At 37.3% G+C, this 16,597-nt stretch overlaps 2 protein-coding genes across 2 annotated transcripts; one reads left to right on the top strand and one right to left on the bottom strand.

Moving 5' to 3' along the window:
- LOC117423082 (tumor necrosis factor ligand superfamily member 10-like) lies at window positions 1-3,829 on the top strand. Its single transcript, XM_034038506.3, has 5 exons — window positions 1-163; window positions 1,028-1,174; window positions 1,647-1,692; window positions 1,831-1,944; window positions 2,273-3,829. The coding sequence occupies exons 1-5, from the start codon at window positions 50-52 to the stop codon at window positions 2,710-2,712; spliced, it is 861 nt and encodes a 286-aa protein (XP_033894397.3). The 5' UTR covers window positions 1-49; the 3' UTR covers window positions 2,713-3,829.
- Window positions 3,830-9,215: 5,386 nt separating this feature from the next.
- LOC117423153 (histidine-rich glycoprotein-like) lies at window positions 9,216-13,856 on the bottom strand. The gene is made up of 8 exons (XM_034038627.3): window positions 13,728-13,856; window positions 13,422-13,635; window positions 12,893-13,000; window positions 12,486-12,570; window positions 12,222-12,388; window positions 11,659-11,766; window positions 11,005-11,082; window positions 9,216-10,160 (listed from the first exon to the last, which is right to left on the bottom strand). The coding sequence occupies exons 2-8, from the start codon at window positions 13,629-13,631 to the stop codon at window positions 9,432-9,434; spliced, it is 1,485 nt and encodes a 494-aa protein (XP_033894518.2). The 5' UTR covers window positions 13,632-13,635; window positions 13,728-13,856; the 3' UTR covers window positions 9,216-9,431.
- Between the last annotated feature and the right edge of the window lie 2,741 nt (window positions 13,857-16,597).

Below are 16,597 nucleotides of genomic sequence, written 5' to 3' on the forward strand. Positions count from 1 at the left end.
CAAATCTTTTTCGGTTCAGCCAGTGTTTGGTCGGATAGCGATCATCAGTATGGCTTGCTCGAACTCTGTACAGATTCTCGGATTTCTAATGCTTTTTGCAATTCTTCTGCAAACCATAGCTGTGGCTGTTACTTTCATATACTTCACCAATGCATTAACTACGGTAAGTCAAAATCTCAAATGCAACCGTGCAGAAACAATGCAGCATCAACTCAGCAATACTTTGGACTCAGCTTTTCTATTTACTGTACTGCATAATACGCATTATGCTGAAGTAATATTGCTGTGATAAAAATACTAACCAATGTGCAAAATGTTGCATTAGAGTGCAATTTATTGCAGAATTGCTGCGGCATATTTTTATATAATTTTATATAAGAAACGATGGAATGATTTAAAAAAAAAAAACCCAAAAAACAATTATCACAGCCTAACATTACATTGTACATTGCAGTGATCATATCGTCTAAAAGGAAATATTGTAACAAATAAAGTAAACTTGAAACCAGTGTTGTTTTGGAACCTTTAATGAGACGTGATTTACGGAGCTAATCAAGAAGATTATGTTTTGTTTTGTTTAGTTTTTTTGGACTCAAGCCAAGCGGATTCGCACGCAAAAACAACTCTGTTAAGGTGGAAGTGAATCATTCTGAAACTCAAACTTATTTGAACTTGTAAAATATGTGGTAACAAATGCTGCACGATTTATTTAATTTGCCCTCCTTAGCAAAATGCACCCTTATGTTTTATGAAAGAAAAAAATAGATAGCAAAGTTATCTCTCTCTCTCTCTCTCTCTCCCCCCCCCTCTCTCTCTCTCTCTCTCTCCCCCCCCCCCCTCTCTCTCTCTCTCTCTCTCTCTCTCTCTCTCTCTCTCTCTCTCTCTCTCTCTCTCTCTCTCTATATATATATATATATATATATATATATATATATATATATATATATAAACACTACATGATTAAACAACGTTATAATTTAGAGAAGACACGCTATATCTGTATAATTGTAATGTTTTATTTTTGCAGTTGAAGGAAACATTTTCCAAGAGCAGTATTTCCTGCCTAGGGAAATCCAACTTCAACTCCTGGGAGTTGTTGGGAGACATCGAAGTAGAGAACGAGGACGACCCCTGCTGGCAGGTCACGCAACAGCTCCACCTTTTAATAGAAAAGGTACACAAAAACCTTTTTACATCAATGTACATGTAGCTACTAACAAAATAATTCCAGTAAATCTTATCAGATATGTATTACCGTCACTTAGTGCTGTCACGTTTTCGTTTATGAAAGAGGCACACATTATGTTATGTTAAACATGTATTTGATTTTGAATTGTATTTATTTCATAGCATTTGTAAACAACAAAACTGACAAACGTAAAAGGGTGTTGAACAGGGCCACGCCATGAAAATGTTACATTGGACACATCATTGATATCAGACTGGCAATCCTAAGACTTTTTGTGGATCAAACTGTGTTTTTGTTTGTTTGTTTGTTTGTTTTTTATTTATTTATTTAGGATACATTACAAACAAAAACCTGGTCTGGCCATTAGTCTTATATACTTGTCAGTGGAACAAACGTACCATTTTCACGCCTCGTATAAAATAATCATATATTTTTTTTAATTTAATTATTTGTACAGACCATGTCAAATCGCTATCAGAAGGAAATATCATCTGCTGTAAAAGGTATATAAATATTTTTTATTTTATTTTATGTATGTATTTATTTAGTGGATTTCTGTATATGCTGGTGTGCAGAAGTTCACTTTGATTGTTGTCAAGTCTGTGCTTGTGTTTAACTCATGCTATAATCCTCCCTTACAGATGAAGTGTCCCAAGTTATTCCATCCCTCACCACTGAAATCCAAGGATCTCCACGCCCTGAGATAGCAGCTCACCTCACTGGGAACTTCATGAGCAATGCACAAAAAGAAGGAAGTGAGTTTAATTAGCATGCCTCTGTGGACAGCTACAAGGGTCTGATGTGCCTTCACATTTAAGTAATGCAGCCAGATATAATGCATTTCTTATCTATTTATACATCCTCACTGCCTGCCTCATCTTGACAGTGATTCCAAATGCATTCTTGTTGTGATGGAGGTGGATCACTCTGAGCATTCAAGAGGAGCTCATGCAAACAAACCAGCGTCCTTACAGCAGTAGATTGTTGTTGTATTTAAAGTGTTGAGATATAATGTTTGGGACCTCCATTGGAAATGAAGTTATGGATGATTGCATATAAACACTTCTTGATTTTTGTTTGTAGGTGCAATGATCAGGAGAGTCAAAGGTCAAAAGATTCAGACGTGGGAATCTAGGAAAGGCTTGGCATTCCTGCACAATCTGGAGTTCAAGAACGGCGAGCTGATCGTTCCTAGAACTGGACTGTACCACATCTACTCCCAGACCTATTTCCGACACACAGCACCCTCTGATGGCTCTGAAGTGTCTCAGAGATCTGTAAGGAACAAACAGATGCTGCAGTACATTTACAAAGTATCCTCTTATCCCGACCCCATACTCTTAATGAAAAATGCAAGGACAACATGCTGGTCCAAAAACACAGAGTACGGGCTGTATTCAATCTACCAAGCTGGAGTGTTTGAACTGAAAGCTAATGACAGAGTTTTTGTCACAGTCAGTAACATCAGTGTAGTAGACATGGACGAAGAGTCGAGTTTCTTTGGGGCCTTTTTGGTCAGCTAAAGGAAATGAATATAGGGTAGGGGTCTCGACTCTTACTACATTTCTATATCTCATACCCCATTTACTGGGGTGTGCTGTCAATACCTGCAAACACTTGAAGAAGAGTTTGTGAGGGCACCAGTCTGCAGAGCTACCTTTGTGCTAGAGTCGAGCGTTCTCTACGCAGGCAAGATTAACCCAGCTGTGCAAAGAAGCCTCAGGGCTCTGTCGCACACAGCAAAGGGTGGCTCAGGGCTGGTCTTGGTGGTTTTCCTGCCCGGAAATAGAAAGACGTAGAAAGCTAATACAGGTCCTACCTAACATGTATGGGTCTGTTAAAAGTCTAGTCAGGATAGGGTTACCATATGACTCCATGCACACTAAGACAGTTTGGGAGAGTTCAGGCTTTTCAACTCTCAGTGCATTCTAGTACGTTTTATCTGTCTCGGGTACCTTTCAAAGTAGGACTACGCTTACCAAAATGCATTGGGGTGTGAGTTGAACTGAACTGCCCAAACTGCTCAAGTGTACATGGAGTCATATGGTAGCCCTAGTCCAGGGTTAACCCAGCTCCATAATTGCTAATGTTCATATGAGTTGGAAGAAAGAGAAAACTGGCTTAGATTCCTATACTAGGAATTCTAGTCTGACGGAGTGTAATGAACTAATGTTAACACTACATTCTCTTTTTTATGAGAGCGATTGAATCGAATATATTCAGTATTAGCAAAATAGTGGGTTTAATCCTACGTGCTGCACTTTCTGTATATTTTTATATACTTTGTATTGTATATATTTTGTATATTAGGATGTCAAAAACTGTTATTGTTGTCTTACTGGCACATGGAGTAGCGATGTTAGCAATGGTAAGTCGAAGTGAATGCTTACGGGGTAACTTAACCCATTAAGTACCAAATATATTTTTATTTGATAAAATCAGAACGCAAGCTGTATTTATGTCATTTGATACATTGCATTCAGACCCAATAAAATTAGAGTAAGTTACCATAACAATATAGTTAGAGGAAATTAAAATAACAGGTAGATGCCAGTTAAAAATGCTCCAAACAATTAAAGGTTAAAGGTTTTCTAAATCTTCTCAATTAAAAGTCAATAAAATAAAAATATATAAACAGTTTGTGAGTTTGTTTTCCTTTTAGTCTGTTTGTTTTACTGAATATGTCTTTAATATCTGTTATTTATGGATAAACTTTTTTTATGAAACTAGCAATGCACATACATATATAACAAGTAGTTTCTAATCAGCAATCTACAGTACTCATCCTACTCGAGACCATGACCCCCACAAGGAATTTGAAACTATTAGCTTTAGTACATAATCAGCCCATGTGATAGAGAGAGAAAGGATCGATGCTGTAAATCTCACTCCCGATTAGAAAGGGCGCTGTGTAAGGGGGAAGGTAAACTGCCTCCCAGATCTGCCACCTCGGTGGTAGGTAGAAACCGGAAGGTGACCATATTAGGAGGGGCGCGTAGCTGCAAGTACTCAGGGCGATTCCATTGCAGTCAGCTGCGGGGCAGCCCTCTAGTGGAGAAACCATGTCGACGGGCTGACTGCAGGGAGGAGTTTGCTGGGTACAAAGGGGAAGCAGCTACGTCAAAACCTCCTCTTGCGCTGAGAAACTAGAGCGACCGGCCGGAGCTGGTGTTTGTGTGTTCTATTTTGTATTACGTGTTTGTTTGTTCTATTTTGTATTACGTCTTTGTTTGTGTTTGTCGTTAGAGGAGCAGGAGGACGGGAGGCTGTAGCCACGGAGCCAGCACGTACCCCAGAGCACAACACAGCACAGCGCACGCACCACGATCCACCGAGGAGAAGTGCACAGTTTCGTGCACGGAGGATTGTGGTTTAAGGAGTGTCTTTTGTTTACTTTTTGAGTCGAGACTTGTTGTTGTTTTACCCCAATATCATCGCTGATAGCGGGGTATATTATTATTTTTCATTTGGATTATGTTATGATATTTTTGTTAATTATTAAAAAGGATTATTCTTTGGGAGACTCCAGTCTGGACATTCCACATCTTTTGCACTGCACCATTCATCCTGTCACAGCCCATTAAAACAATACCGCACAATATTTATTTATTTGTATTTATCTTTTAATGTGGTTGTTGTTCTATATGATATAGTGCCACCAAGTAACAAATAGAGTGGCGGCAAAATGAATCGAGAAACACCCAACAAATGAAAAGACACACACACACAATCCATATAGTACATGAATAGGGAAAGAATATTTAGGAAGCTGTGAGTAGATTTATGTATTAATTATAGTCGGTACTATCCTTAGGTCCTTTGCTTACATATTTCATTCAGTAAAACATACTAGTTTTAAGAGGTGTAATCTTGTCATGCTCAAATGACAACTATATACAGCTATGGAAAGCAAAACAACATTTAGATGTTTGTGATAATGTGTCAATGTGTACTTTTGCTCTGTAAATGCCAGCTCTTACAATACAGCCTTCACGTGGACTGACTCAAGGTTGGTCAAATATCTGCTGTTGACTTTTGGTTAATAGATTACCGCTAAATAAATTATCCGAGATCTGAAAAGGTTAGACAAATATACTGTTGTGAAGATAACTTTTTTTTAGTGAAACTGTAAGCAAAAACTTTGTTCTTAAACTACATGGTTTTTGCAGGTTAAACAAGGTCTATGTAGCTGATAAGGGTAGCTAAATACATGTATTGTAAACTTCATTAATGATGCAAGCAAAATGGTCAATTAAACTACTGAAATGTATCTGTTCATATACGGATTGCACAAAATGACAAAAAATGTCTTCCAAAGGTAGAGATTAAAATCCAAATGTACCGTGTTCAAAACCTTTATATGGTTTAAAACAAATTTGATTTCATTTAAAATACTGAATACTAAAATAATTTTTGACTCATGTCCAAAGCCATACAATGCAGGACTTTATTGTATTAGTAAATGTATGAACAGTCCTAATGAAAAATACAGCCAGTTACAAAATATTTGAAGAGTGCTGCATTTGAACTTCAGGAAATTAATTTTGGACCCAAGTTTAAGGGGAGTTTTTTTGGGGGGGGGGAATTATTTAGTTTTTTCTCAAAATGCGTATGGGTGTCAAAGATTCTTTGTTGTACAATACTGGGCACTATGTCCATCTTTGAGGACTGTTTATTACCTGACAATAGATCTTCTGGAAACAGAATACCATGCTCTCAGCAAGAAGGACTAGAAGAGCTACAAAGAAAGACCAGAACACAAGTCTGTAAGTATTTTTGTTTCCATTTACACTGAACCCCTCTTTTAAATGTTACAGAACATTTGGCCCCTGTTTTTGAAAGCTTTTGAGGGATATTTGTATGTTGAAGCTCAGATAAGGATTTTTATACATACAGACGTGCTCAAATTTGTTGGTACCTCTCCACAAAAAACGAAGAATGCACAATTTTCTCTGAAATAACTTGAAACTGACAAAAGTAATTGGCATCCACCATTGTTTATTCCATATTTAATAGAAATCAGACTTTGCTTTTGATTTTTTATTCAACATAATATTGTAAATAATAAAACAAATGAAAATGGCGTGGACAAAAGTGATGGGACCACTAACCTAATATTTTGTTGCACAACCTTTAGAGGCAATCACTGCAATCAAACATTTTCTTTAGCTCTCAATGAGACTTCTGCACCTGTTAACAGGTATTCTGGCCCACTCTTCCTGAGCAAACTGCTCCAGCTGTTTCAGGTTTGATGGGTGCCTTCTCCAGACTGCAAGTTTCAGCTCTTTCCATAGATGTTCGATAGGATTCAGATCAGGACTCATAGAAGGCCACTTCAGAATAGTCCAATGTTTTGTTCTTATCCATTCTTGGGTGCTTTTAGCTGTGTGTTTTGGGTCATTATCCCGTTGGAGGACCCATGACCTGCGACTGAGACAGAGCTTTCTGACACTGGGCAGTACGTTTCGCTCCAGAATGCCTTGATAGTCTTGAGATTTCATTGTGCCCTGCACAGATTCAAAGCACCCTGTGCCATGCGCAGCAAAGCAGCCCCAAAACATAACCGAGCCATCTCCATGTTTCATTGTAGGTATGATGTTCTTTTCTTTGAAAGCTTCATTTTTTCGTCTGTGATCATAGAGCTGATGTGACTTGCCAAAAAGCTCCAGTTTAGACTCATCTGTCCAAAGGGCATTCTCCCAGAAGGATTGTGGCTTGTCAATATGCATTTTAGCAAATTCCAGTCTGGCTTTTTTATGTTTTTCTGTCAAAAGTGGAGTCCTCCTGGGTCTTCTTCCATGGAGCCCACTTTCGCTCAAAAAGCAACGGATGGTGCAATCAGAAACTGACATACCTTCACCTTGGATTTCAGCTTGTATCTCTTTGGCAGTTATCCTTGGTTCTTTTTCTACCATTCGCACTATCCTTCTGTTCACTCTGGGGTCGATTTTCCTCTTGCGGCCGCGCCCAGGGAGGTTGGCTACAGTTCCATGGACCTTAAACTTCTTAATAATATTTGCAACTGTTGTCACAGGAACATCAAGCTGCTTGGAGATGGTCCTGTAGCCTTTACCTTTACCATGCTTGTCTATTATTTTCTTTCTGATCTCCTCAGACAACTCTCTCCTTTGCTTTCTCTGGTCCATGTTCAGTGTGGTGCACACAATGATACCAAACAGCACAGTGACTACTTTTCTCCATTTAAATAGGCTGAATGACTGATTACAAGATTGGAGAGATGTGTGATACTAATTAAAGAAACTAATTAGTTTGAAATATCACTATAATCCAATTATTTATTATCTTTTCTAAGGGGTACCAACAAATGTGTCCAGGCCATTTTAGAATATCTTTGTTGAATAAGCAATAATTCATCTCTTTTCACAGCTTCTTTGCTTTATTCTATGACATACGAAAGGCATGCAAGTATACATGATAAAATAGCTTTTAATTTCATCACTTTTCAGGAAGAATGAAGCATTATTTCAATGAGCTGTAAGGGTACCAACAAATTTGAGCACGTCTGTAGATATCTGAATCCATCCATCCATCCACCCATCCGTCCATCCATCCACACATACATACATACATTGCAACTAAAATTATTCTTCAAGTTGACTGATGTTTATCAACATACAGATATCATTTTTTTCTGTTGTGGATTTTGATTTGAGTTTTGGTTTTATTGGCAGGTCAATGTGCACTGTCAGGCAACACTTTACATGAACCGGATTCGAAGAATACATAATCTGTACAGCGACAACTGCACCATAAGGCTTGGTACAGTATAATACATTTGATGTGCCCAGCTGCACTGGCTATCTGTAAAGTTTAGGATTACTTTTAAAACTCCTGCTCACCTACAATGCCCTTCATCACACAGGTCCCCTACTATGTCCCTGCCCGCAAGCTGAGGTCCTCCGACTCTGGCCTGCTTGTTATCCCCAAGCAAAAGTGCACCACACTTGGAGAACGATCGTTTAGCTTCATGGCTCCGACTCTTTGGAACTCTCTCCCAGCTTTGGTGCGTGATGTTCCCACCGTCACTCGCTTTAAATCAACTCTCAAGACCCACTTGTTCTCTCTTGCTTTCCATGCTCTTTAAGCCTGATATCTGCTATTAGCTGCTGTTGTTGCTACTATTTCATGTATAATGTTACTATCATGTGTTATGAATCTTTTTACTGTATATCATATATTATGCATCTCTCTGTATTTAAAGTATTATGGATTTTCTTGTTGTTACTGCATCTTGTAAATGGTGTGATGGTGGTCCACTATGAAAGTCGCTACATAAAATAATGATTGATTGATTGATTAATTGATTGATTGATAGGGTCCTAAGGAACCAAGGGTAGTATAATATTAGTACAATAAAATATATGAATATTTAATTTCAGTATAAGGGAGAAAAAACAACCAGGAGAGTAGAATAGTCAGGTATTTTGCATGCCCTGCTTCTACAGTAAAATGTTTTTTTTTTTTTTTAACAGCACAAAGGTCATTGCAGAGCGTCATATATTTCTATATATATATTCTCCTGCCCGTTATTCCTGGTAAAGCAGTAGATGAGCAAAAGGATTCCGCGGCAGGGGGACTGAGTGACTTGGTCATCATTCCTTTCCTTGAAACCATTTCAGAAGAGTGTCCCGGGCCGCCAAAAAAACCAAGCAGACTTCATTCAGTCCCTGTTTATAGAGGATCCAGATCTCCTGCACCCTGTTGGTGTTCTTAGGTGACTTGACTCAAACTGATAATATTATCCTATTTTCTAAAATAGATTTTTAATTAATTTTAAATGTTGACTATTTCTTAGTCTTGGTAAAACCATGAAATAGTGTCTGAAATAAATATTGTATATGCCTAACTGTTTTTTTTCATTGATTACTATTGTTGAGGTACTGAAGTAAACAAAAACAGAACAGACTTCCAACATGAATGCTGCGACTGCTTTGCTGAATTTCCATTATTTGAGTATGTACCAAAACAATACTGATTAAACCAAAATATAGACGACAGTGATATATTTTAATAGATTAAAAAGATTTTTATTTTTTTAAACAATTCAGAATTGGATAAGCCCATAGTACGTTTTACATCAGATGACTATTCCCAATTTTAATAATTCTAGCAGTTTCTGAAATTATCCAATATTTTTCTCTTTCAACCTGTGCTATTAACATTTAATTAAACATCAAAAATTAAAACTATGGTTTGGCATGGGGGGGGGGTAGTTACATTATTATTTGATAGGTTTTAATAGGTCCAGAACCCACAGCTGTGGAAGCTTTGGTTCCGCAGGGCATCCGGGAGAAGATTTATCAGGGAATGGCAGGATGACCGCACTGGGGATCCAGGTGATTTCAGGGATAGTGAGAACAGGATCTGGAAGATCCACCTGGTCAGTACTCTGAGGAAGAACAATCACAGATCCTACTAGGCGTCTACAGTGGGCATAAAAGCCATGACCCTCCGAAGAGTCATTACGATGATCTTGGCTGCTTTCCTCAACAAGTACTTCATCACATCCATGGCTCAATCCATGCCCATGTGAGTGACCATGGGTACATTTGTGACCATGTTCCTCTCCCTGCTCATGTGAGTGACCACTAGTACGTCTCTGACCATGTGAGTGACCATGGGTACATCTGTGACCATGTTCCTCTCCCTGCTCATGTGAGTGATCATGGATACATCTGTGACCATGTGAGTGACCATGCTTGTGTGAGTGATCACGGGTATGTCTGTGACCATGGGTACATCTGTGACCATGTTCCTGTCCCTGCTCGTGTGAGTAACCACTAGTACGTCTCTGACCATGTGAGTGACCAGGGGTATATCCGTGACCATGTTTCTGTCCCTGCTCGTGTGAGTGACCATGGGTACATCTGTGACCATGTTCTTGTCCATGCCCTTGTCCACACTTCTTCTTAAGCCAATGTGTACGTCTGTGATAAGGTTTCCGTTGATCCTGTCAAAGAAATGGAACATGAAAAATATTATAGCTAACCAAGACCTTTATCCAAAACTATCTTTAGATCTTTAGTGCTTAATTGATAACCAGGTACAATTAACCCAATGTATTATTTATTTAATTATACATAGTACTGGCAAGCACTTGGATTTATAAAGTAAATTTAAAAGTCATTTAAAAAACGTGTTCAGTGCGAGAAGCTCAATTTTTCTTGTATGCCCTCATCTATACAGTTGAGTACCAATCAATGGATATTAAAAGCTGCATGGAATTTTCCTTTCAGTGGGGGGAGTACTGTTTTACCATGGCCGTAAACAGACAAAAAACATGTGGCGAAACTAGCTATGTCACAATTGTTTGCCTACATGTGACCTTTCTGTAGCCCTACCTGAAGAGCCAGTCACTAACCGAATTATCTTCCACGGTGTATACTGAGAGGTGTAGTTTTTGTTGAGGTTAAATCTTGCCCAGGACTATAATCCTGGAATTAACTGCAGTGATGATGCATTTATATGGAAATGCATCCCCCCCAAAGAAATTAAAATGATTTTATCGCAAATGGATAAAATAAAGATAAGGCACATAATCTTTACAATTTGAGTGGATTTAGTTAGTTTGATCATGACAGGTTCGATACGAAATCACACCGCTATTGATTGGTACTCAATAATTATTTAGACCAGCGCAAACAGAAGGATTTGTTTACAGTTGTATATTTACCAATTTTGTATTCAATTTAAATACCTAGTCATTTACAAACATGTTCATGGGAATTCCTCTGGTTTTCCAAGTCGCTGCACAGCCCTAAAATAAATGACATCTGAAGTCCAATAGCAATTACCTCTGGTTCATAAATTGTACACGATGCAGAATCAATTGGGTCTTCGGCAATTTTTGAAGCCTTGCAGTAACCATAGCGCTGAAAATAAAATGAGTTATTAAAAAAATCTTAAATCTTAACAGACTATCATATCTTAGGGCAGCAGTGTGGAGTAGTGGTTAGGGCTCTGGACTCTTGACTAGAGGGTTGTGGGTTCAATCCCAGGTAGGGGACACTGCTGCTGTACCCTTGAGCAAGGTACTTTACCTAGATTGCTCCAGTAAAAACCTAACTGTATAAATGGGCAATTGTATGTAAAAATAATGTGTAAAAAATAATGTAATTGTATGTAAAAATAATGTGATATCTTGTAACAATTGTAAGTCGCCCTGGTTAAGGGCGTCTGCTAAGAAATAAATAATAATAATATCAGACTTTCAATAACTCACAAGTTAAATCTTTGTTGCAACCGTTAAGAAATAGTGAAGTCTCCAATTAGAACTTTCGATTTTTGTTATGCGATTAAGCAATGGTGTTATGGCCCTATAAAGGAAACCCCTCAGGCTGCAGATAGAGGATATGAAATGGTGGGGTTTATCATCACATTAAAACAGTGTCATTTTAAACACTACGACCGGGGTAGAATAACAGTTATCAGGAAGCAAGTCAACTTACTGTAACTAGGTCGACAATCTCACAGACGCCATTTTCAAGAAGGTTATCCTTAGTACACCCTGTCTGATAGACAGTGAACTCCACAAAATAAAAATTTCCAAACCCAGACTGCAAAGAAAAGAAAAGAAAGAAAACCTTGCATCAATATATCTTTAAACTGTTAGTTAACCATTGACATTTTAAAAACTACAACTGGAGGACCAAGGATGTAGTAATCCAGCATAATGCTCTACGCAAACAGTTACTCCAACACACCATCCATTATCAATGAAGTCAACAACGCAATTAAAATACTGTACGATCATCATTGTCAAACTAGGTAATCATGGGCATCAGTGCAAGTGCTGCACATCAAACCTTGCAACCCACTTCAAAATGCTAGTTTAGGAATTTTTAGAAAATAGACATGGACCTTTATTTTTTACCTAACTGGGAAAATACATTATTTGCACCAAGGTTTTGTGTTTTAATAAACTTTGATTAATTCATATTTTAAAATCTCAATAAAATTAAAAAGGGCTTTAAAAACAGGTTCATGTTTGTATAGGGTGATTGAATGTTACCTGCATAGAAGTCCTTGTGATGTTTTTAACTGCAAATATTTTACTGTTGTTGCTTTCAAGGTTGTATTTTGAAAGGGACAGTTTTGCAATTTCAGTGTATATTGGCTTGTCTAAGGAGTCACCAGATGGGCAATCTGGACAAATTGAAGCAATCTCTCTTCTTGCAACTGCAATGAAATTAGTTATACAGTCAATATACAGTAAACATTAGACGTAGAGTATTAGACTGCTAAATGCGTGAGCGAGTGTTTAAAAATGTTTTACCTGGACTTAAAGTACAGTTATAGCTGAGCAGCTTAACATCACTTCCTTGGCCAACATATACAACGGCTTTGCAAACTCCATAAACCTGTTGGTAAAATGGAGTATATTAATATGATTTGTTGTTTTTCAATGTCATCTTTCGGTGGATTCAACCTAAAATGCAAAAGCACTGTCTGACCCGCTTCATTCCCATATTCTGTGTCACCAGTCAGACTCGGAGGTATAGAAGGAGAGGTTAAAAACATTGTATATACAATCACACCTGACACATACTGTGCCTCAGCAAAAAGAATTGAACCTTGGCATTAAAACAAGCACATTGCACAGATTCCTTTTACCCCTTTGTATAGTTTCCAAACCACAAAACTACAATCTATTATTTTAGAGGAAGTAACTCAAATACTCACCGCTTCATGTAACTCTCTGACTTCACATTCCTTATAATCCTTCCTGCTAAGAACGTGGCATTCTGTGTCTAGAACATTAAAGGCAAGGGAGAAGATATCCCCCCTTCTCTAAAAAAAGATTTTAAAAAAGGTGTCACAGATAAATGCAGTTACTTCTAATGCTATCAACGCATAATCAAATACGTATCACAATTTCATCATCATCTTTATTTATTTATTTATTTATTTATTTATTTATTAGCAGACGCCCTTATCCAGGGCGACTTGCAATTGTTACAAGATATCACATTATTTTTACATACAATTACATTGTTTTTTTTACAAATTATTGGGTACATTTCTCATTGTTACAGCATCAGAACAAACAAAAGTAACGATGGAAGCAAAGAATGTTGAAGTTCCTGCTGTATCGTAAAATGAATTGGAGATCCTTTATTATATTTTGATCAAATGCATTTTTAGGATTTACAATCTCCAAACTGTCCCAGCCATTAGGATTTCAGACCCAAAACATGGAAGAGAGACTTACCCAGTTCTGCTTTTGGACAGCATTAATGCGGAAGAGGCTAAGAACGTTGCCTTCTTCTCGTTCTTTGTTAATACGCTGCAAAGCTAAATCAGCAGCAACTTCCACATCGGTGTCATTACAAAAAACTGTTTGCAATGGAAAACCTGTGGGAGGAAGAGACCAGGTGCTAGACAGCAGCGTCCCGACAACAAGGAAACTTAGAGGATTCATTGTGCTGAAAAAAAAAAGAAAAGAAAACAGATCCGTGATAGCTATCTACATGTAATATTTTACTTTTCTTAATGATATTTATTAAAAAGAACTTACGCGGAAACTGATATGTTCTCAATGAACCTGCCTAATATAAAGGTACATAACTACTTGTTCGACTGCCCACTCTTACAAAAAGTAAATATTAGCCATGGTCAACAGTCCGTGTTCTGCCAAACCAAATACTGATAGCAATCCAGTTTCATCATCTACGTCTAAAATTGTTATCATAGAGCAGTACTTTTAAAATGTGTTACTCTTCAGAATTAAGTGAAACTAAATAAGAACTAAATGAGAACTCATAAACTCTTCGCCACATCTAAAGCTCATACATCGTGTTTGATACAAATCGTTGCTGATTTACTAGGAATATATTCAGGACGATGGAATCTATTACGCATGCAATCACACAATACATTCAGAAAATGAAATACAACAAGTATAGAGTCAATACTATGCTAGAACAACATTACGATAAAAAGGCAATAATGTATCCTCATTAAAATGTTAGTTCATTCAGCCTTAGAATATACTGACATTACAGCAAACCCACGATAATCTAGCTATGCCCTATTAATGAAGATAAGGATTAAGAATTTAAATTAAATTCAGATGAGATGGACTTGGGAGCCAGGGTGAGCAGCGCAATCTTTGTTTGTTTGTTTTCTTCTTAAGAACATAAAAACGTTTTAGAAACGAGAGCAGACAAAGATGTTACTTAAGAACATTCAGATGTGGTCTATGAAAACTTGACAGCTTGATTACTCAAAACTATACTTTTGGTAGTTAGAATCCTGTAATTCCAAACTCACAAAATATAGCCCTCCTCTCTATCTTTACTGATGTTAGGAACAGCCATAGTTTCCACCCCTGAATGCTCTACGGGTTAATTTTTACTTGACTTAAAAAAAATCTGAATTAAATATTCCTAAACTGCTCTTTATTAACTTTACAGTGTACTTTAAAAAGAAAATACAGTCTGTAAAAGTATATGAGGTGTTGTGCCACAATAAATACAGTGATGAATCATTGTGAATTCATTACACTGTATTCTTAACAAAAACAACAATACCATTGCTCACACATTGGTTTATATAAGAATATTAAAATAAAGAATAATAACAATTTGGTATATTTGTGATGACAGAATATAAATGTTTCCTTAAAGCATCAGAAACCTCTGGATGTTAATTGATCAATCAGAAAAATGTTAAAGACGCACAACTAGAAGCTAGCACTGATGGATCACCAGCTCACGATACCTCTAAAATTTCACCAGTAAGCCCCCTAGTGGACCTTGGACATCCATACAACAAGACAAGCGTGATCGGTGAAGAGATGACAGGTAAATCTCAAAAAAGTAGAAAAAAGATTTTATAAGCAAACATTTGCAGTAGAGCTGCAAATTAAAGAAAGAGGCCACAAATCTGCACAGTTATTATTATTATTATTATTATTATTATTATTATTATTATTATTATTATTATTATTATTTATTTCTTAGCAGACTCCCTTATCCAGGGCGACTTACAATTGTTACAAGATATCACATTATACATTATTTCACATTATACAGATTACCCACACAGGGAGATTTAAGTAATGAACATTTTTCTTATGACATGTTTAAACAATAATTTACTTTATCAAAGCATGCAAATACATAGTCATACATTTTCTTAAGCTGTGCCAGGTGGGGGCTTGGAGTTACTACATTACTATATATTTTTTCTGAAGGTGATGGAGTGATTTGATTTACTTTACCCTGGTCTTTTGAGGATGCTACATTGTTCTTTAAACTTTTATTGATTTGGTTTAATTATTCCTGGGTGCTTAAAGAAACAGCTGGTCTCTGGTTACAAAACTGATGAGGCTATCGTATATTTGATACATAAATATCTTACTACTTTGTTTTAGCCAAATTAAATTTCAAACAAATCCTTACAGGGATTTTCCTAGCAATAGATCTAAAATCTCCTTCACCTGGACTAGAGGCCCCTGTCCAGATTGCTCTCGTTGTCCGCCTCTGTCTGCTTCAGCAACCTTTTAAACGTTCTGATAATGACTTACTCTAACACACTGGACATTGTCTTAAATTAGTACTGAAGAACTAATACCACGCTGCTTACATTTTAGAGCTAATTCATGACCAAGGAATACCCTCTTTGATATCCTGAAAATCTTCACCACTTTGTGATTGCTTCTGTGTTCTCCTTGGGTATAACATTGCTGTGTCCTGTAATCCCTGTAAGAGTAGTGCTTTCATTACAGACGTGTTGGCTGGATGTTTCCTTTATCTTCAATCCCCAGTCTCGTTGTAAAGATAATGTTGCATATAAACCTGCTTTGTTAGACTTTTTTGTGCTGTGTTTTACTCTGCTACTGGTCTAAAAAAGTCAGCCAGTACAAAGCAAAAGGCGTTGTCTGAAAGTGGCCACGGATGGAATCAGTATGTTGTTAATACTGTTTCAACACTTCACCTCTACAGTGAAATGGTACTTTTATACTATTTATGAATAAGAATGGAGAATGACAAAAATGTGCATGTGAACGCTCTGCTTTGCTGTCTTACCTTAAGCCTCACTGTTGCCAATCAGTTAGACAGCAGACTTTAGTATGCACTACTAGAAGCTAGTCTTGCAATGCCAATTTTCTTACACTTTTAAATCTCATATTTTGGACACAGTTTACAATACCAATAATGCTTATGCAGTACTACTGGTATTTACTGTATTAAAAGTTACTGTGTCCAAAATAATGTGTATACTCCAGTTGTCTGCAGGCATCCAGGAGAACGAGGGGAGCTAGAGGCAGCGTTCCGGGAGAGCTGTGCCCAGCTCGGAGACTGTTACAGCAGGTAGGAGACCCCATATATACACACATACACATACACACATACACTGAGAAAGAGAGAGGAATTATAGATG

Source organism: Acipenser ruthenus, chromosome 17 (assembly GCF_902713425.1).
Source record: "Acipenser ruthenus chromosome 17, fAciRut3.2 maternal haplotype, whole genome shotgun sequence".
Classification (NCBI taxonomy): Eukaryota; Metazoa; Chordata; class Actinopteri; order Acipenseriformes; family Acipenseridae; genus Acipenser; species Acipenser ruthenus.

Bases quoted from the DNA above. Each gene is read 5' to 3' on its own strand.
- LOC117423082 (XM_034038506.3), top strand. From the start codon at position 50: ATGGCTTGCTCGAACTCTGTACAGATTCTCGGATTTCTAATGCTTTTT. The intron at 1,175-1,646 runs GTACACAAAAAC...TTATTTGTACAG, and splicing joins TCCACCTTTTAATAGAAAAG to ACCATGTCAAATCGCTATCA. The intron at 1,945-2,272 runs GTGAGTTTAATT...TTTTGTTTGTAG, and splicing joins CAATGCACAAAAAGAAGGAA to GTGCAATGATCAGGAGAGTC.
- LOC117423153 (XM_034038627.3), bottom strand. From the start codon at position 13,631: ATGAATCCTCTAAGTTTCCTTGTTGTCGGGACGCTGCTGTCTAGCACC. The intron at 12,571-12,892 runs GTGAGTATTTGA...TTTTACCAACAG, and splicing joins TCAGAGAGTTACATGAAGCG to GTTTATGGAGTTTGCAAAGC. The intron at 12,389-12,485 runs GTAAAACATTTT...ATTTCATTGCAG, and splicing joins TAACTGTACTTTAAGTCCAG to TTGCAAGAAGAGAGATTGCT.